The sequence below is a fragment of the Gallinula chloropus genome (genome assembly GCF_964237585.1).
Source record: "Gallinula chloropus genome assembly, chromosome: 12".
Classification (NCBI taxonomy): Eukaryota; Metazoa; Chordata; class Aves; order Gruiformes; family Rallidae; genus Gallinula; species Gallinula chloropus.
The window spans coordinates 10,722,237-10,744,702 of NC_140097.1; the positions used below are offsets into that span (position 1 = coordinate 10,722,237).

At 35.9% G+C, this 22,466-nt stretch overlaps 1 protein-coding gene across 1 annotated transcript in view; it reads left to right on the forward strand.

The window, feature by feature from the left end:
• CACNA2D3 (calcium voltage-gated channel auxiliary subunit alpha2delta 3) overlaps nucleotides 1–22,466 on the forward strand; it is a gene marked incomplete at both ends in the record, with an annotated part of 428,879 nt that overhangs the window by 394,223 nt on the left and 12,190 nt on the right. Inside the window, 4 exons of the mRNA XM_084269585.1 lie at nucleotides 8,079–8,154; nucleotides 11,388–11,440; nucleotides 13,004–13,059; nucleotides 16,682–16,793. Coding sequence (XP_084125711.1) covers nucleotides 8,079–8,154; nucleotides 11,388–11,440; nucleotides 13,004–13,059; nucleotides 16,682–16,793 — 297 coding nt within the window. The remainder of the gene's footprint in view (nucleotides 1–8,078; nucleotides 8,155–11,387; nucleotides 11,441–13,003; nucleotides 13,060–16,681; nucleotides 16,794–22,466) is intronic.

The window sequence follows — 22,466 nt, forward strand, 5'->3', positions numbered from 1 at the left end:
TCCTGGTAAATGACTGACCTGAAATGGAAAGATCCAGCGCTCACTGAATCATCCCAAATCCTAATTTTCTGAGGGTGGCAACTTTTTGTGTTTAGCACTACATTCTTAACGTATGCTGTAAAAGGAAATGAAGTAATACATATTTATAGACTGGGTTCTATAATGAAGCATATGTTTATACAAGAGACGAAGCATTTTATTTAATGCAAACAAGAGCATACAGTCAAAACCAAGGGATAATGCTTTAATTTATCTCAAGTTTTTTTTGTCCTGCCTAGCAAAGCATTTCAAACAGAATATCTGCTGATCAGTTGATGGTAGTTGGTACCACCATTGAGAGAACAATGACTGCTTGGCTCCAGTATTCCATCTAAACTGTGGCGAGCACCAAATTGGCATGGGTCATTGTTTTGCTGGTCTTCAGTTCTGAGGGAGTTACAGATAATGAAGCCACTAGCTCAGTGCAACTGAGATGCATGCTAAAGAAAATGTATGCACAATGAGCCGATTATTTAAACATAATAAACTGGCCATTGCCAATCAATTAATAATGGGAAATGATCAAAGTGGTGTAATTGCACTAAATGATCCACCTGCTTTTCCTGCTGTACAGCAGATAGCTCTGTGCAGCAACAAAGAAAACCCAAAGCTGTCTTTGAGCTATGCTAGATGTGGCCTTTAAAAGAAATTAGTCCAGCAATATGAAGGAAAAACCCTTGTCATCTCTCTTGAAAATGTCAGACACATTTACCATATTTTTAAGATTACTAATTTGTTTGGGTGATGGTGTGTTTTGCTTTTCCAAACTTTATTTTTTGTGGAATAAGAACGAAAGAAAAAAAGCACTGAACAATGCTGTGGCAGAATCTATTACCGTTTCCCTTAGAGCACAGCAATATAAGCCTTGCATGTGTTATGCTTGTTTCTGCTGCTCTTACTGTGGAGACGAAGTCGGAGTGCAAGTTCTGCTCTTTAGCCTTTTATTCTGAGAATAGCCTTTCTTAGAATTTGCTTCTTATATGGCATTCACTGTCCAACAGGTGAATTATATAGCTTTGCCCTGCTTGTTCTGCTCCTGATTCTTTTTTGTTTAGATTAGAAGTAGAAGGTTACATGGTGCCTGATCGTCACTGCAGAAGAGCTTACTGACTTTCCCTGTAATGGTGGGGATGGGGTCCTTTCTTCCTTTTGCACTGATAACCTGAGTGGCAGTGAGATATGTCCCACCACCTCACTGACTCATGCCAGCTCTCAGGCTCTCCATCCACAAAAGGAATGAAATAACCCTTTGTGTGTTCTCTCAACTACCACTAATTTGGAGGGATATAGGAGTTCTTTTTAGGCTTGAGCTGGAAGTGTTAAACAAAAGGGGGTTGTTTTGTGCTGACTGTATTTCTTTTCAACCTGCAACAGGATGAAATTCAATTTTTGTGTTAGCTGTTTATTTTTTAAAGTGAACTTAAATACCTCCTTCCCTCCTCAATTTCTTTAAACTCAGTACTTCTTTTGAAAAAATGTGTACATATGTATGTATGTATATTTTCTTAGTTTATGGGTTTTATATTTAGGGAGAAAAATTATATCAGAGCCCCCACAGCAACGTGACATGTTCTATGATTTCATTTAGCAAAATGATGTTTATCTTATAGCCTGAGTATTGCACACAGTTAAATAATTTAAATATAGTTTAAATTCATTATTAAAAAAGTTAGGATGTGCTTATGGAAAGGTATCTGCTTCACATAATTTAGAAAAAAAGTTTCTTTATAGTTCCCTCAGCACTTTGTTTACATAAAAACAGTGGAAAAATTAGGTTCAACTGCTCAAAGAATGAAAATCTAAAAAAACCCCACATTAACATCAGAAAAATTAAAAGTATCAGATTCATGAGATCAAAACTGAACTTATTAAATCTAAAAGAGAAAATGAAATATCTCTTTACTTCAAAATACTTTCACCCTTACAAGGGGAAAACTAAGCAATTCCATAAGACAAATATGGAAGTAGAATCATTTCCTTTTAACGGTTCTGTTTCTACCAGGCATCCTGGCCTCTGAAGAATCCATACTTTGATATTTACTCATGTATGACTGAAATGGTGCTCTCCTTAATCCCACCTTTCCCAGATCCTAAGGCTCACTCTAATAAGCTTTTCTGCTTTCAGAGCTTCTCTTGTTCCTCAGTTTTTCTTGCCTTGTTCCTTTATCTTTATTCGTGTGCTTCCTAGTGAATAAAGCACACTGCCTGTGGCCTTATTGCATGGTACAACCCAAATCTCTCACTTGTGTTTTCCAAATGCATGCACGTAGTGGCAGACTTTAATCTCTCTGTCTTGACTAGCTTTATAACCAAAACCGAGCTAGTGTTTTGCCTCCAGGTTATAAGATCAATAAAAAAAATCAGAACTCTATACTAAGCTACATGCAAAGAACAGCAAATTCTTAACTCCCTATCATGAGAACAGTAACTGGTTGCTAATTTCTGCTGAGGCAGCACGGCCTTGAAATGAAGGATATTTTCCTGTTTCATTTATGCCAGTCTTATTTAAGCATTTGTTTTTAATAAGATATTCTTGAATTTTTGTTAAGTGGACACATATTTAACAATTGTTCTTATTTTGGTGTGGATTTTTACATGTGACCTCCTATTAATTTGGCAGTGTTTCTGTAGACTTTGGAGGAGATTGGTGATAGACTGAAGGAGCAATTCAAATTGGAGTTAGTGGATTTGGAGTTAGACGTGCAACTGTAACGTAGCAGTTCTGTCATGTAACAGTTTTTACATTATAAAAAGTTTCCCTGTTTTTAGTGATGATTTATTTAGTAAAAGAAAAAGTAATCTCAAAATGTACCCTGTGTTTATAGCATAAATAATCCTAAAAATAGTCTGGAAGATGAATAGGCTTTTTTTTTTATGGGTGGGCAGAAGACATTGAAGGTAGGAAGATGAGCAGATTATTTTCAGTAATTATCTTCTATATGAGCTGTCATGTACTCCAGAGCGTGTATGAGGCCTGCACCTTTAATCTTCAATTTCTAAATAACGTGTACTTGTACTGCCCTGAAGAATGACGCTCCATTTTCATCAGCAAAATAGCTGTCAGAAAGGGAAAAATATATAGCAGTCTAATGCAGGTTTACGAGTAGGTACAAAAGAACCACCAAATAGTATCTGTCACTTCCCTCTTGTCACTCTTGTCATTATCAACAAGAGCTCTGTTCTGATTTTTTTTTTTTTTTCATTTACCAGATGTGCATCTGGTACCTGTGCTCTGAAACTCCCTCACTGCTCTGTGGTGTGCTTTCTGCTCATATTTTATCCATGTGACTTCTCAAATTAATGTCATTAAATTGAGTTTGGGCATTGTTAGAGTTTATATCTCTGTAAATATTGCCACAAATTTAATGTGTATATTAGTGTATGGGAATTTTTTACTCACTTAAGGAGAAACCCAGGCACATGTGCTATGTAAATGAGTTGTCATTCTGTATGCTGGAAATACAGGTTGAGTGGTAGCTGTTATACATATTATGCTTTGGAGCACTTTGGTAATTGGGAATAGCAGAACAATCAAGGCAAAGATATATGATGACAAGCTTGTTTTGTCAAAATGCTGTAATTTATTTTTATGCTTTTTCATTTATTTTCTTGGTGATGACAGGCATTAGTCTGACAGTTTCTGGACACTAATAATCTGTCTGTCAATGAAGTGTGGAGAGCCAGAGCAGCAACAGCACAGGATTTCCTACCATGTGCTGCTATCTCCACAGAAGGACCCTTTCTAGACTTTAGAAACTAGTTTACCCTTCATGCCGTTCATCACTGTCCCTCCTTCCCTCCCTGAGAGAATCTCTGCAGCAAACGTAGCGTCTGAGTTACTGAACATCTTTCCACCACAGAGTGAGCTGCAGTCACTGTTAATTTTTATGTAGACTATTGAGTAAACCTAATGTCAGTAATTAGGACTTCCTGTATTACTCGCGTCCTTTGCTTGGCTCTTTGGAGGACTTCTTCCTCTTTTTTCTAAGGATTTGCATTTACTTCCATGGTAAGAAGTGTGACTTCCCTATGCATTATATGAAAACTCCCAAATCTTGAACTGGTGACAAAGCATTTGAAATTTTCTGCACTGAAGATCTTTCAGTTATTATAATTCAGTGATGGTATTTTACACTACAAAGTAGAAATCCATAGGTGTGCTTAAAATGTAGCTGAAAGCAAAAGACACCTCTTAATACATCCTGTGCTGCTGGTAGGCTTTGGCAATATCATTTTCTTGAACCAGATTGATACTCAGTTGAAAGTACATTGCAAAGTACCAGACTGGAATTTAGTGTATCAATAAATTGACAATAAAAAGGTTTTTACCAAAATGTAGTGGACCCCTGAAGTTGTATACAAAGTAGGTGTACATTTCGTTTTTGGTAAGTTTTTTTTTTTTCATCAGTTAAAGGGGATTGTACATGTAGCCTGTGTTTGTCTTATGACTGATGTTGAGAACAGCTGCTCTGTGGACTTCAGTGACCATGTGTGGCAATATGGGCAGTTAACAGCATGGTGATGGCAGAAAGCCTCAAGCATGTCTTCCGTGGCAACAGCAAAGCTCTCCTGTGAGGTGCTGTAAGGCGTACAGGAATCAGGCCTCTAGATGGACCTAAAATTGGATCATGGGAAGCAGGCAATTATGTTCACTAATTATAGTCCGTTGAACGGGGTACGTACAGTTAGCTGCAAGCAGTTGTTGAAAAATGTAACACAATAACTTCAAAAGGGCAGTCTGGAAGCCTGCCTTTCTGCAACTGTGAGTTAAGTCTGTCTGAGAAGCTTATTCTCTAAAATCTCAGGGACAGTAGCAGTGAAATAACTCTGGAAATGATACCTGAACACAGAAGCACCATAGTGTCTTAGAACACTGTTTTGACTATAAATATTGCAGTGGGCTTTATAAAGAATAAGGCTGGAAGGCTTTTACCTTCCTATTACATTTACAAGACTAAAACCCAAACAAAACTGGATTTGAATTTGTGACAGCCTTGGAACACATTTATACTGAGCTTACAGTGACAGAGTCTCCAGAATTGATTCAGTATGCTACAGTATTCAGATTTCAATGTGGTTATGGGCTTCATCCAATGATCTTTGAAATGTATTGCAAAATTCCTATTTGTTTTTATTGTGGAAGAATCAGGTCTTTCTGATAATTATCAATTATCATAAGCAATAATGCTTTTGCTGCTATATCTGGTGTTACAGTTGTTTGAATCATCTTTATAAACATTCAGATAGGTATTGAACCTACCTACTTGGAACATTACTGAGATGGAAATACACTGTTCAAAAACCAGAACTTCCAGGCTTTTGTTAAGAAATCTGTGTCTGCTGTGTACCTTTCTGAGGATTTGCTCTTTTTCTTTATTTTTTGTTTGTTTTTTGTTTGTTGTTTTTTAACCTGGGTACATTCTATGTCTTCTAGCTTGTTCCTAAACCAGTATCTTCACACTGGAAACACCTTTAAATATATTTACTAAAAATAAGCTCATTATAATATGATGTTATCCAAGTATTTCCAAACAACAGTTTTTCAGTGTTCCATAATGATTTTGAGGTTATTACGACTCTTCCTGTTTGCCATCACTCTGAAGTTTAGTATTTCTTCCCCTGTTAAATTAAAGGGGTTTTTAACCACTTACATTTTAAGATTTTTTTCCTTTTGCTCATAATACAATCTTAGATTGTTGTATATGCCCTACAATACAATAAACCAATCTACAAAATAATATAATCTGGCATGCCGGGGTGCAATGTTAGTTATGTTTCTGATTATCTGTATGAGTACATATATTTCAGTCTTTTAATGACTTTAATTCTTTGAGTATTTAAAGGAACTATTGCATCTATTTCAATGTAATAATTACTTAAGAAATGTAATAGAAATTTTGAGCAAGAGAAAGGCTTTTTCCAATATTTAAAGTGAAGTTCAAATTATAATAGATGTTTTACATGGCACACAACAATAGTATTTGAATAACACTTCATAACAGAATAATGCAGACACTGGGTTGACCAAGCACTTCTGGAGGATGAAATTGAAAGTTGAGAAACTGACTGCAGTTTCAAATACCAAACAGTCACCAAAATTATTCTATTAAAAAAACCCATTCATTTATGAAGAATAATGATAAAATTTGAATGCTATTCTACTTGTAACACTAGGTATTGTTTGAAACTGGATGGGACCGTTTCAATTGTATAAAATTCCCTGACTACTCTGTAGAGAGCACATTAACATTTGTGAACTGCCCTTGTCTATGTGCTTATCACTTACCACCATCACTAGGAGGTCCAAGTGGATGTGCAACACAGCCCTTGGATCTAAAGGAATAAAATAGACAAACCAGCCAAGACTGGGAAGGCTGAGCTGTAGAGATTACCTTACAGGAGCTGGATTCTGACCATGGTCACGGGGGGTGAAAAAAAGCCAGGGAAAGTGGTGTATTACTGCATGCCATACAGGCAGCACAGCTTACACCATGTACTGCTCTGTTTGTCTTGGCAGATCTGTGTGCGCGGATCTGGCTGTGGGCGTGATTCTGCCAAATATGGTCAGTGTTCAACTTACACCCATGTTTAGGTCTCTAGTTATGCGTTTGTCTACCATGTGCCTCTCTCTGCCAGTCCACAAAACAATGGCTTTCTAGCCATTTCTAGTCTGAATATAAGATAAAATTATGAATGTAAGCAGTATGACCATGCACTAAATGTTTAGTTGAAGCTGCGAGATCCAATATATTAGATATTTTGCCTGTAAGACAAAAAGAAAATATAGGCCTAATAAAGAAGCTTTTAGTGATGGTTACTGTCACAAAATTAGATCAGAAAAATTATATACAGTTTCTACCACAATGGAGTATGACATGTTATTGGTACAGGTTGCAACGTTTCATGGCATGCAGTGCAGAATGCCTCATGGTGATGCTGAATGCATTTCATGACCTGTTTTTGGCAGCTTCTGGGACATCCTTTCGGTAGCCTAATTTGTGTGCTCTCCTTTCCTCTTCACTTAGAAGCAAGGCACACACTGTAAAATGTTGAAGTCCCATCTCATACATCTATAAACCAGCTACGTCCAATTGTGTTCCTTTGTCCCTCTGATGATGCAAAAGTCAAATGGATATGTACAAATAATAATAGTAACTTTTATATATTTTACACTTGTTGCAACTTATCAGCAAAAGATTGTTTACATCTGCTATAGATGTGAAATGCTTTTTTATGTGGATGGATATAATTACTTAATTGTTCTATGGACAGACAGATTTAGAGAAATAATCACAACTCCATATACTATCTTTGAGTTTTGGATTTTACATTTAGATCTCTGAAGTGTATGAATGATGAGTAAAATCACAAGCAGAAAGAAATGTCCCTGTCTGCTATGCATCTGAGGAGGCTTCTAGCATATGTTGATTACAGCAGGTACCTGGCATGGAATATTTTGCCCTCGTGAAAAGAAGCAAAAATAAACCCACCCAGCTTCAATTGTCTGTACTGTGAATACACTGAAATTCCACCTCTCTCTTCTTTGGAAGCAACACCATGTTTTTACAAATTAGTTGTGCACTGAGAACTGTAGAAGTGTCTATTTGCTTTTACTGGAGTACAGGGGTGGTCTGTTGTGAGAAGCCCCTCAAATGCATAGGTTCTTCACTTTCTGGGGCTAAATGTGCTGATCTCAGTCCAGAACCAATTGTTTAAGCATCATGTTGAATGTGTATTCTCCTCCTCCTCACATTGTTTTTATCATTCTGTGTTACACTGTATGTGTATCTTCCCCGGTTTCTCCCACTTATGCTTTTGCTTTCTTCTGTATGATAAAATCCTTGCAAAGTTTTCACAGTGTTTCTTACCTTTATTCTCCTTTGTGAAGCCTGTATTGTAATGACCCCCTTCCCTCTTTTCCCTGCTGCTGTTACAATTTTTATTTTCCTGTCTACTTTGTGAGCAGACTGTTCCATGTCATCATTTTTATTCCACTGTTTTCTTCTTTTAGTCAAGCAGTTTTCTGTTCTTCTCTGTAGAATTACACTTTATGACTACCAGGCCATGTGTAGAACAAACAAAGAGAGTAGCGACAGTGCCCATAGCTTACTGGACGTAAGTATAGTAAATTTTCTGAGCACCTTTCCATGCAATCATCAAAGAAAACTGTTGCAAATTTCTCATGGCCATTGTAAACCCATTATTTTGATTTGGAATGCTTCCAGCTCTTGTGTTTATCCTACTGCATACAAGGAACGGTTCATTATTAACCAGTGTTAAAGCATTTTCCAGTTCATTTTTAATGCTGGGCCACCATTTCTGAAGTTCTGTCAGAATGTTCCTTCCACCATATGAATCCTCCTTCTTAGGACTTTGGCAATAGATTGTACTTACTTTGGGGACTGGAATCATGACTTTTCTGTATGGAAAGATGTGAACTCATGTAGAAATGTAATTTGAATTAAGACTTAGATTTTTTTTTTTTTAATATGAAAGGTTTGGTTAACTGGCAAAGCATACAAGTCTCTGATTTTATAACCTTTATTTTTTCTTAGCGTTTAAAGAAGATGTCATATGAAGTAGAATCTCAATGCATTTAAACCCTTATCTTGCAGTTAGATCTGAATAGAAACTGTGTCCCTCTGCAAGGCCTGATTAGAGACCAGCTGGGTCTCACAAGGGCAGCACTTCCTTGTTGCTAAAGCGTATATCTAGGTAATAACCCCAAAGGTATTTTATAATCATGTGTGTGTTTTACTGATTACTCTAATAAACTATCAGAACTGAAAAAGTGTTAGATAAAGTGTAGGTTTTGCATATTAAGAAGGAAACAATTTAACAAATATGGACAGTATTAGTATGAAAAATTCTTATTTAAAGACAGCAGTAAAATGCTCCAGCAATTTTACCCCTCTGGCTAAGTTATCTGATAATATTTTTTAATGCACAATAATCTAGCTAGAAAAAATAAGCCCTGCACATAGTTAAGCTGCTGAGTAAATATTACAGTTCTATCTGGTACTTCCAAATAGAGATAAAATCATATGTATTTTGGGATGCTTTAATTTATATATTGACATGACTCTAGGTTTTTCAAATATCTACAAATTTGGATTTACTGCATTTGTCAGTCTGCTGTCCTCTAAATTCTGAACCTGAAACAAGACACACTGTGAAATAGAATGGGATGCTGTGAATCACATTTTAAAATATATTAAAACTGTTAGCAACAACCTGCAATCCCAAGGTTTGGGGCTTCGGCTGCACCCAGAATGTAGATCTGAAGTATTTCTCTCTTATGACTGGGCTTTAATCCAAGACATTTTCACTATTCCAGTTTTTTTTCAGGTTGTGTTTACACAGAAAAAAATCTGCAACTGTTTTGGGATACACTGAGAAATGTCGAACGTGTTTGTTCTTTATTTTTGAAAGAGAGCCAGACTCATCCTTAAGCCTCAAGTGTGCTTTTGAGATATTCAACATGAAAGATGAGCAGAGATTTGGTTGTTTTATTTTCTTTTGTTGATTCATTCACTTCTAATAACCATGACTCCAAAGAAAGCATAAAGAGAACTTGCACTAAAACCAAGTAGGGGTAGATACCTCAGAAGTATTTTTTCCCCTGTTTTTATGCCCAATTTTTTACGTACAGACCAGGTTATTGCATGGGGTTCAGTACAGTTTCTAAAGAAGCAAAATGTTCATTTGAAAATGTTTATCCTTCCTTTTTAGAATTAGTGTTTTACAGATAAACACTAATATAGGGACAAGACTGAGACTCTCTTAAAAGTTTGTATGTCAAACAGCATGGAAGTGGAGCATAGGCATCAAAGACTGTATGATGACTAAAGGATCTATCCCAACATTCTGCTGAAATTGTGAAGAGCAGGTATTAGGGCTGGGCCCCTCTTTCTGTCATGGCCTTTTAGTCTGTAGGACTACAATAATGAATTAGGGACAGATTAGATTTATAGATGGTCTCATCCATTTCTTTACCACGATAGGACTGTTTCTTAAAAGATATGGATAATTTTTATTTAACATATTTTCTTGTTTAATTCCTTGATATCTCTCCATAGAACCACTTTTTTTGCAAACGTATCAGTGCCAGGGTCATCCAGCTCAATTCCTTTGGCTCTTGATGATGGTTTAGATACCTAGATAGAATAAAACTCCTGCAGTTTTTGCTGCTGTTTTCAAATGAACAATCTTTGTCTTAGTAAAATTGCATTTCATGAGAATGCATTTACAGAAAAGTAATGAAATGTTTTTCCACTAGAATTCCAAACAATTTATTTTCTCAATTTCTGGTCACATTATTGAAATGTTTTGTCAGATATATTGTAGTTTTAGATTTTGTAAAATGAGAACTAAAATAAACCATTTTACAATAGATAGTAGATTTTACATTAAATTGTATTGTTCATATGTGATGCTAAATATTTTACACTAAATCATTTGGCATTATAAAAACAGAAGAATGCAAAAAAGTTTCTTACTTGGGTGTGAAATGTCAGATTTTCTGACTTGGAATGAAAGAGAGTTATTGGTCCTGTGCAGAGTCAGGACTCTTCAGTACAATTTTAGATCTTGCAGTAATTGTCTTAAAGTCAGTATGGCTTCCTAATTGATTGATGTGGAATCTAAAGTGTCTGCAAACTTTTGTGCAACAGGGAGAGACCCTAACACAAATGCAAGACAAGATTCCTTTCCAAATTTCTGGAGCCTTTTCTGAGATTCTTTTGTAAAACAATAATCCTACGATATCTTAAAATATCAAAAACGTAGTAGAAGTACTGCAAATACAGGATATTCAAATACGTGCTGGGGTTTTTTATGATCCAGAAAAATAGATGGAGGATGGATAAATCTTCAAAATCTACTTAAAATGCTTACAACTGGGCCTTCAACATGACACAGATAACTTTGTTTAGGTAAATTCAAAGTGCATAAGGTTTTCCTAGCCTAATTTGACTGAGGTAATAAGTAGAGATGTACATTATAGAGAGGCAAGTCTGTGAATTGCAGCCTAAGCAAACCTCATGTTATCTACTAGAGCTGTTCCTCCAGCAATAGCGTGGGAAATAGGAACCCCTAGAGGTTAAATATTTAAGAATCATTTGCAAAACTTTCCTTTTTAACTGATAATCTTTGTATATCACCAACCACATTAACAGGAAATTTCACTGCTATATATTTTAATATTCAATGTGATAATTCTTGTGGTTCTTTTTCTCATGCTACTCATGCATTTGAATATCCATAACATTGTCCTTACTTGAAGAATTCAGTTAAGATATAAATACTGCAAGTTTTGCCTTTTTATTAAACGAGTTGCTTCTCTTCAGCCTTATAATGCCTTCTTTGCTGCAGTAAAATGGATTATGACTGAGCTTGTCTTGTAAGTAATTTTTTTCAAGAACACGATGTTTCTGTGAATTAATGAATATTTGTAGTTTTGAATATTTAACAAATATTTGTACTTTCTGCATTTAACATATACTGTGCTGCTTCTATTATGTGATTTTAGAGATAGTAATATTTGTTAATTTTTTTTTCTAATTTTGCATTGTTAAAATCCAAAAAAATTTGGGCTATAGAAATGCACAGTTGCACTTTTTTATGTTATTCATAGTCTTCATTTACATCTGTATGTCTTTGCTTAGTAAGGCTAGCAGATTGCAATGCACAAACCAAATTTATTATTGTGGTTACTGTTAAATTTTCCATAAATGTCTGGCTGTTTGTAATGCTGCTTGGGTGGGCCATTGTCAACATAGCAAACTGTTGCAGTGACTCATTGCATTGTTTGTCCTTGAATGTCTTTAGGATGGACCTTTTACAGTGTATGCCAGATAAGGCTTACTCTGCATGCTGCTGAATTTTTTTACCTGCCTTAATTCCTCTAACATTTCAAATTAATTCATAATGAATATTGCCTTTAAGAGAGATTGCCTAAGAAATCACAGAGAAATACCATATGCATGAGAGGAGGCTGTGAAATGTATCTTGTATTATTAACCTATATGTTTTATTATTGTCCTTGTTAGAGAGCAGAGTGGTAGATTTAATTGAATTTTATCTTTATTAAAATACATTTTTCTTGTCGTTTTGCTTTAATTGCAAATCATATGAGCTTTCATCAAAGTTTGGAATAAGAGTTTAGGAGAATTAACTGAATGGCTATTGCCAGAGGGCAGAGATTGATCTTAAATGCAGCTTTCAAAGTAAGTATCAGGGAAAGAAATCATGTTAAAATGGGACTTTGATGCTAGCTGTAACAGCTCCAAAAATTTCCAGAAAATGTCAGTATTTCTTTTTTGCATGATGAACTGGATGTTGGTTTCACATTCTTTACACTCACAATAGCTGCTAGACTGACATATCTCAGTCCATCCTTCATAAATTGCAGTATATTTTAGTGGGAAAATGTATTCTCTACATGCCTGGTTAGAGTTGATTAGACACTGGTTCATCAATCATTTCTACTCCTAGAAATAAATTAGTTTTATTATTTTGGTTCCAGAACTAACACGGGAAAATACTTTATATGTACTTCTCTGCTATAGCCAGGACAGTTATAGTCCAGTGTCATTTTACTAGAGAATATACCCAGCATAATGAAGACATAATGTTCAGTAATGTGCAACAGTAAAAATATCGTATGCTGCCACGTACTGTGAATTGTAATGGGCTCTTCCAATAAGATCAATAATTTAATAATATGTGAATCTATTATTTATTGATGAGATTAATAGAAGAAAGAAATCTTGGTAGTAAGATACAGCCCAGTGAAAATATGAGAATAGCAGTAGATGATAATCCCAGAATTATGTTAGTAATATGAGTATCAGTTTTGTGTTAGCTTTCATTTATAATAGGATTAATGGTATCAAACTGCTGCCAGGTTAGTGTTTTGAAAACATTCTGAGGGATAATATGAAAACTTTAATGATTTCTCTAGGTTCCTGGTGGAATTTAATCTATGCAGTTGGTGGCACTCTGATCTAACAGCGAAAGGTAAGTTTATTTTTTCTTTTCCTGGCCACAATAACAGAAATGTTAGATTAAATTGGACTTTGGAAATTCCGATGTGTTTTAATGTATTTTAGATTAAATACTAGATTTCTAATAACACTGGTATGTCTCCCATGTTGTCACCTTCTTTGTTAGTATTTCCCAAAACACAAGGTAATTAATTAAGATCTTTTAGGAATAACCACAAAAAGTTTGTATATACACTGGGAATACAGTACAGTAAGTTAAAATACTAGATAGTGATTAAATACAGGCTTTTTTATATTTCTCTTCATTCCAGAATAGTCTTTGTGAATAAAGCAATGATGCTAGCTTTTTTCTGCTTATAATATGCTTTTTCTAGAGCTGCTGTGCTATTTCAGGGGTTATTGTGTTGGAAAATGCCATTTCAACAAAAGGCCAGAGGGATGTGATCATTTTACTATAACTTCATATATTTTTTTTTTAAGGTTAAGGTAGTAAACTTTATGCTTTTACTTTTAAACGTGACTGGTTGAAACAAAATACATTTTTATCATTCCATTCAAAATAGGTATTTTGAAGTAATATAATCTAGATTAATTAAAATGCAATCAACTCAAAGTATATTTTTTTAATGTGGAGGCATCACTTGAAACAACAATGAAATTTTAACAGTTCTCATAAGAATTTGAAGGTTTTAATGTCAACTGTCTCATATTGTAGCAGCCTTTTTATGGCCTTTCAGAAGTGCTGCTCAAAAGCAACGGGCTAATTTATAGAGCAGTGCTCTTCAGTTGGCTGTTTCTTAGGCAAATGGTATAATGATTTAAACTGCATTCTTCAGCTTTATACTTCTAGATTTGCATATTCCTTAGCAAAGCAGTGCATAAAATTGCTACTTTAGGCTTTGGTTTAGATTTGCATTGCCTGGATGTCTTTATGCCAGAGCAATATATTGTCTGAAGTTAGGGTATCAGGAAAATGGAACATACTGATGCCCTGGAATATTTCAGTTGCCTGTGTGGATGCTGCAGCTCTTCTAGCAAAAAAAAAGGGGAGGCTGAGGTGGGTGTCTGCTGGAGGTGGAGATTTGATTTCCTTCTAGAAAATCAGTTGCATGAACTTAGTATAGCCTTTCCAATACTAATGTAAACTGTATACTGCCTTGCAACACTGAAGGCATGAACAATGAGCCCAATGAGGATTAGATGTATATGCACAAATAGAGCTTCATGAGAACCAGCCAGACACTACTGGGTTTTGGGGCTGCTTCCTAATCAGCAGGACAGGTCTTCTATAAATCAATGATGAAAAATGTCTCACATACTGATGGCTGTGAAGGACAGCAGGGGTTGCATGCTAGCCCCAGGAATGCAAAACTGCTCCTTATATCTGAAGAGAAATGGAAGGTATTCCATTCTTAGTCCTTGGTGTTTGCAGAGCAGTGCAAAGCAGCCAGTGTAGGGAATGGGTAACTTGTACGTTTTTTCAAGTGTACTGTACAACAATATGCCTTGCTATCCAGTGGTACTCCATTGTATGTAAGGGAAAATATCCTTTAAACACAGCACCCCTCTTCACCTCATGGAAATGAATGTCTGGTTTGTATTTTAAGCTTGTGCTAGCTACAGACGACAGGCATTACTATCTTACAACCTTTCTTTTCTTGAAGACAAATCTACTGTTATGGCACTTGGACAGCCATTTGTGACTGAGAAATTCACATTCATCTTTTAATTAAATAGGAAGTTTTAACTACAGAATTCACTTGCTCCATTTCTTGAATGAGAATGGGTATTGAAACCACTCCCTCATCATGGGCATTGGAATGTCATCATTTTTATCGTACCACTTGCCCAGTTCAAGTTTGGTTAGGTACAACTGGTAGTTGTTTGGAAACCAACATGCATTAGTAAAGCAAAAGCAATAGAGATTTCACAGGAGAGAAATCAGCAGTAGAAAAAAGCGTGTACTGAGGTATGTTCTTTTGTGGATGCTACTTTGCCACAAAGAGTTATAATAACTATGGCGGCACTTTGTGAAATTAGAAGTAATGAACTTATACTTTTTTTTTTTTTTACTTAACAATGCTTACCAAAGCTCAGAAAAAAGTATAAAAAAAACATTTCCTCTAATAGGGAAATTGCTTCCTGCACAAATTGTGATGTTAATAGAGCATCACATATTATGGAGATCCTAGAGGGTCTTCTGCCAATTTACCAAGCCCTAGTATGAAAAATACTTCTACACAGGATCTTGTTATCTCAGTCACATTTGTGAATGAGAGAGAAGAAATGGATGCCCTAAACTTTGGGTAACCCCATCATCTTCTGGACTCTAAAGTAGTGCTGGAAATCTGAGACCTGGGGATCTTTGTCAGTCTCTTTGTTACATGACTCATACAAGTAATAAATTTCAGTCATTCTTGGCGACAGATAAGGAGAACAGCAGAGAAAGGGAGAAGGTGCAGTATGGCTAGTAAGACAATTTTTTAAATTGCAAGTGTTAAATATGTCATGAACATAGTGAAAATAGATATAACAAAACTTTACCGACCAACTTTAGAACCTCCCTTGAGACTTGTGCATTTGGGGGAATATTTTTTTAATTATATACAAAAATTATGAACAGTTCTGAAATGCACGTCCTAGCACATGATTGCAAATGCAGGTTTGGTCATTCCCCTGACACTGTGCAGTAGATACACCACTGGCTTTGAAACATTATCTTGAATGGAAGATCTGTTGAGTCCAAGAGTCTGTTTAGTGTCATCTATTTTTGTCATACCTCGTCTTGTTTTCTCACTTCACAATTAGTTTAAGATAGGCTTAACATTTGTGATGATGTGCAAGTGTATCTCTCTGTTAAGGAGGAATGAAGGGGTGGGGAGGGAAAAAGAGGGAATGAAGGACAGACATTGCTCGGAAGATACATATGTGTGAGAGTCAACAAGCTGCCTTCAGTTCTGAGTCCAGTAGTTTGACCTTCAACCAGCCTCATTGCTCCCTGATACCTCAGTTTCCCAACTGCTAAGATTTAAATAGTGAGACTTTCTTTTCCCTTGCACTGCAAGGGTTCATATTAAAAATGTTAAGGAGTCTGAGTTATTACTATTTTGGGTAGCAGATAACAAGTGTTGGATCTGAGCAAAGTTAACACATCTGCACCCCGCACACAGAGTTATTCTAACTGATGAAACTCTGCAAAGATTCCCAAGTGTAATCCAAAAAAGTGTTTGGGCTACAGTAAAATGTACCACAATTTAGATATCAAATAAATGTAAACCCCCATGCATGATAGTGACGCACAGCATCGCTGAAATAAGGAGGACAGTAAATACAAGTTTAATCTACAGAGAAAGAATATAACTTTGTGCATAAATGTAAAGTATGTTGGCAATTGCTACACCATGAGTAACTACTGTAACAGTTATGTTTTACAAAATTACATTCCATGGCTAAACTTTTTTTTTTAATTGAAAAAATAGTTTTATGCACTGCCTAGGAAATCTCACAGGGTGGCAGAAGCTGAGTAACATTTCCGTTCTCTGTGAGCTCTGTAATACAGCATCTCAATGTTGTTCAGAATTTTGTGTGCTGTTCTTCCGATGTTAACATCAAGATATTTTTTCCTGTGCCTATAGCGCAGAGGTTGAAACAAACCCTAGAGCCCTGTGATACTGAATATCCAGCTTTTGTTTCCGAACGCACTATAAAGGAGACCACGGGGAATATTGCTTGCGATGACTGTTTCAAGTAAGCCCTTTCAATTTTTTTATACAACTGTTTGTGACAAAGCAGTAAAACTGAGTTATTCAAGGTTGTGTTGAATAATGTACAAGTCTGTTATGTTTTATCTTACATAACGACCTCTGTCAGGGTGTCATTTCTCTTATTACAGGGGTCACTTAAAAGTTTGATATTCTTAAATTAAAGCAGTGCCTATTATTTTCTACCAAAAATAATGTAAAACCAGTACAGACTTATGCTAATTTCAAAGAATAGTGAATGCTTTAAGACTTTTCATGGACACAGGCAGCATTCTAAGGCATGTTCTGTAAAGATTGGGATACAAAAAGGTTAATGCTGGTAGCTGTCCTATACAGGAGTGAAACCCTGCTGGATAGTCTGGAAGTGCCCTTGTGATAATGGGTGACCTGGTTGTTTTACTTGAAAGCTAAATGGTGTTTGCTTTTCAGAGTTGTTAGGCTGAAAGAATGGGAGAGGATTAAATCTATCCTCCAAACTTTCAGTGCTGGGAAACTGCCTTAAGAGATACAAATCTCACATGTCCGTACTGCAACCTCTTCACTTCTACCATTGCTACTGCAAGTTGTTCCTTGCAGGGTTAAAAGAGAAAGACTTCAGTCTAGCTTTCCTCCTTTTACTGAAAATGTCTCTTCTCAGCATTTAGTGCCTATGTGCAGTGACATTTTTACTGTAGTTATGGTGCGTTGTAATTGAAGAATTGCATAGGTATTTATGCAAATTTCTGTACTTCAGTAAGACTCTTCATTGGATTTCCTTTAGGTTGAGAGGTAATCATTGCAAAGGAGATTAGTATTTACAGCAATAGTTTGTCTATCCATATAAATGTCAAGAAGAATTTGTAAGTCAAAGAAAAACTGTTACACCTCTCCTTTTCCAGACTAAATCAATATGGAGTTATCAAATAAAGTGAAAACTTCTTCTCTTTGAAGTCAGTAGGTGTACTTCTGGACTTGCTCCTAATTTTTCTCTTTGATATCTTCATTGTTTTAATACTGGAAATAGGAATAAGTGCACTGGAGATATATGTTAAGTGCTAATATTAACTTTTAATTTGCTGCTGACCGACTTTTAATTATAAGGAAATCATCAATGTCCAGTATGAATAATTAGTTTTATATGTCTTTGTGGGACAGAAGTATGAAAGTGCTTTGTAAATCGATCCTAGGGAACCCTGCAAGTGTAACAATAGGTCCCACTGCCTCAAAAGTACAAACTCAACAAAATCAAGCCGTGACTTTTCCACTTGACATATCAAACACAATGTGTGTTACAGTGCTATGAGTGCTTCATGCCAGCATTGTAGAAATCAAGCAGCGATCATGTAGCAAAAGACTACTGAGAATTTGTGCAATGTTATCATACATCTCAAGTTTAAATGTTGCAAACAGACATTATTCCATGAAAACAAAATTAATTTGACAGGACCAGGTTTTCTCAAAGGAATGCAGATTTCAGTCCATCGTAGGTAACTTCAGGTCAAAGGAAATAACTTTCAAAAATAACACAATTCTGCAATACTTGGACAGCACTGAGTTGGAAACTGAGTTTAGTGAAAATTATAGCATTTCAAAAATAAAGCACTAAGATCTTTTTCATAGAAAAACATTTTGTGTTCCACAGTGGAACAAAAAAATAAAAGAAAACCCTGTAAGTTACAAACTGATCTCAAGGCACCCATTATTTTTCTCCACAAGCAATGGCAAAACCTAAAGAAATAATCCAGAAGACCTATTAGATTCTCATGGGAAAGTTCTTCGTTATACCATTTACCCACTGTCATTAACAATCTACAAATTGCATCTAAGATTGCAGCCTGGATTGGATTCCAAATATTTTTGTTATAACCCAGGACACTTTGCCGCAGAACAACTAAGGAATTTGACCCAAAGTCCTTTGTAGACCTACATCTTCTGACCCAGTTTTCTGTTTCATGGCCTCAGTACCAATAAATATTTTTACAAGCAAGTGTATTGCTTCATACTTGTAATTTAAGAATGATGGGCTCAATCAGTCAAAATTAGGGTTCAACCTTATATGCAGTGAGGCTTGAACTGACGCTACGTTCAGTGGTTATTCTGCACGGCATCTGTTGCATCCTGGGTTCTCAAGTGAGATTCCTTTGAGTCACTGGGATTATTTTCTGTGTCCTCCTTGCATTGTGTTATGGATTAATCTGTGACATATACTTGCAAATCTTCTTTACGACTAGAAAAAGATCTTTGTAAATAATTGACTGAATATACACCCACTCTGATGTTGCAAACCCTTTTGAAAGAGACTGGAGAAGTCATTGTGTTGTGAACAGGTTTGCAAACAAATGTCGTGCAAATACTCTGCTGTAACAAAGTTTTTGTCACGAGTTACTTGTTCAAGTCCCTGGCTGTTCCTACAGTGGCAGGCACTACTATAGAGCCCTTGTCTGAGACTAAAAGCAGTCTCTTAGTAGAAGTAAAAACGATGACTGATGTTAATTGAAACCATATAATGTTACTTAGATAAGGTATTTTAGAGCACAAATACTGTGTTATTGCTAACAAAGTCACAGTCATAGTCAACAAGGTCACACAGTGAGAGTCAGAGGCTCAGTCCTATTCCATACTGGGTGTGCTGTTACTGATCTTACAGAAACACTTTGCACTCCACAGCTACCAAGGAGAGCAGTTACCAGCTGTAGTTATGAAAACTAAGCCTTATTCTTATAAACACTTCCAGTTATAATTTTAAATCATGGTATGGTTTAAAACAAAGTATCCCCACAAATAAATTAGACAGTGGAAATGGCTACATGCTAATTAGTTTGGAAATAGCAGGCTCACCCTTTCAGCCATCTCTGAAAACTTAAGCGATCAACGGAAGGGCACCTATACACTTAAGCAGACTTGGATTCAGGCACTAAATGTATACAGGCATATGAAATATATTCTCCATATGTAAACTTATCTCTTACTAGCAAAAAAGAAATGCTACTTTGGGATAATTTGCAATGTTTAAAAACAATTTTCAAAAATATAGGTTTTATTAAGAAAGCAGGAGCCTAAAAGAAAATAAGAATTAACATAAGAATGTCATTAGGGTCAGGGTTTGGCTATCCCACCCCACAATTTGTTGTTATTCAATATCCCAATGATTATTAAATTAATCTGTTATTTAAACAGCAATCAAAAACAAGTCAACCCACATTTTCTAAGTTTTGTCAAGAAGACAAACTGGGATATTTTTAAAAATTTGAAATGCTTTCATATTTTCCAGTAAACTATTCCCTTTTATAGCAAAAAAACTTTAAAAAAGAAAAAGGGGAGAGGAGGGAATCATTCCTCCTGAAAACTCAGAAGATAGACTGTTGAGTGTTCTAAGGTAGCTTCAGTGTTGGAAATCGTTAACTGCTAAAAAGAAATGGTTTTTCTTTATCAATGTTGACTGGCACTCTTTCTGTTGAGTCAGAGCTAGGCTAATGCCAGTCCCACTTAGTATTGCTTTTAAGGGTGCTGAGCTGCTCAGAGACGTGTTTTTGATTAAATATTAAATTTGAAGTCTTTGGCTAAGTAAGCATCTGCATGCTGCTTGGGCTACTGCCCCAACATGACAGCCAATTTTTAATACGAGTAAGCATGTAAACCAAAGTTCCTCTGCCAGTCTCACTGGTTATGGTACCAGTTTTTGCTTTCTGGTGATCTCAGCATTGCAAAGTTTAACTGCTGATACTTTAAAAGTTCTAAAAATGTCTAAGGAAAGCATCCTTAGAAAGACAAAGTTGTTGTTATAAATGAGAAAGGATGATGGCTGTTGTGATAATTGACCAGGGAAAGTTACCACGTCTCTTTAGTATATCGACTCATCTTCTTGTAGAACAAACAAATCAAAGTTTTCTCTAATTGCAAGTCTTGGTTTTGCATGAAAATTTGGATGTTTTCATTTACCTTAGTTTGGGATGGTACCATTAATTTCACCATTAACTCAAGTGTTATGATCACTGGTAGAGATCTCATGGCACAGCAACTTATTTATATGTTAAGTGTGTATATATATTAAAATATCAAAATGGCAATGAACTATTTGATTACATAGCTGCTAATTTGCATGATCATCTGTAGAAACTCTGGGTATACAGATCAGGCAACAGCTGCACAGCCAAATGCTTAAAAATCTGCCCTTTTAACCTCTCCTGTTCATGTGTGATGACATACTAGACTAGCATACAGACCAAAAATTTGGCCTTACTTCCAGTGACCCAGGGAGCAAAGCCCCCTTCTCTTTTCATTGCAGCACTCATGGGTCCATAAGGTCAATAGCAAAAACCCAAAGAAACTGGTTTACTCTCAGTCGATTCCTTGTGCACAGTCTGAAGACACAAAGAGAAAAATAAATATGAGACAGCCCTATTTTCATTAGGGAAACAGCTACAGTCATCTGAACCCTGGGAAAACCTTACGTATGTGTTTTAATTATACAAGATGAATGTAAGTCTTCCCTTTGTTTTGTTGTATCTCCTATGTAAATTTCTTGTTAAATAAGGAACAACTTATTTGATTAACCACTGTCCCATGTATTATATATTTGGCCCCTTGGAGTTTTGTAAACAGACAATTATTTAACAGGGAGAATCAACAGTAATCAAATGTCTTCTCTTGTTTACTTATAGACTGGGCATTTTGTGTTCTTCATTGTCAGTAAAAAAGAGGTAAATGGCAGTGGAATTACAGTCCAGGATGACACCAAACTCTTCATGTGAATGTATAATGACAAATTTCAGACTTGTCCACTGAATGCTCTTATTTGGCACTAAACAGTACAATTATATTCAAATATTTCAGGGCATGAGCATATTAGTATCAGAACTCGCATGAACTGCAGACATTAAAATGGTAATAATTTTTAAAATCCACTTAATCTTGAGACATACCACCATTGGCTAAAATATTTCTTTATTTCTTTCTCAGCAGAAGCTTGCCAAACTGCTGTACTTGATCGTGTTTAAAATGTGTAAATAAATACACAGTTCAATATCCCATGAAATAAATAATCATTTGCCTTTTCAGATGTAGTTAGGATACTTCTAAACAAATCAGCCTTCCACATAAAACAAGCAAAGCACTGAGTGCCAATTTCTTCTCATTTGGAGCTCTCTGTATGTACATTGGAATATCCCTGTAGATTTCCTGGAGTAGCTTGGGCAGTAAATTATAGTCAGACTTCTAGAAGACATTTTGGGTTGTATTTATTTTATGGTATCTCTCTTATAGGACCCTGAAGAAAACCAAATGTTCTCTACGTTTCACCAAACTTTGCTTAGACTGTGTTTTCACATGGTTGCTTTTTCAGCTGCCATGCCAAGTACACATGTGATATCATGCACATAAATGGTTCTGACCCATGTCCTTGTTGAGTCAAACTGCTCGCTGCTGGTCTTGGCCACGTTGAACAGATCTTAATCTCTGAGAGCTTGCTTGGGTCTGCATGGAAGTCAAGCGGTATCTTCAAGGGAAATTCAGTATTTTGCATACCTTAGTAGTTAATTGTTGAAGTCTCAAGAATCAAAATCTTGGTCTACATCTTGCACCTCTGTCCTGAAAATGAGATCTTCCAGACTTGCAGGATACTTACGAATGTTAAAAAGTCTTTATATTTGTGGCAACAGCAGTAGTGGTAGAAACTTAGGTT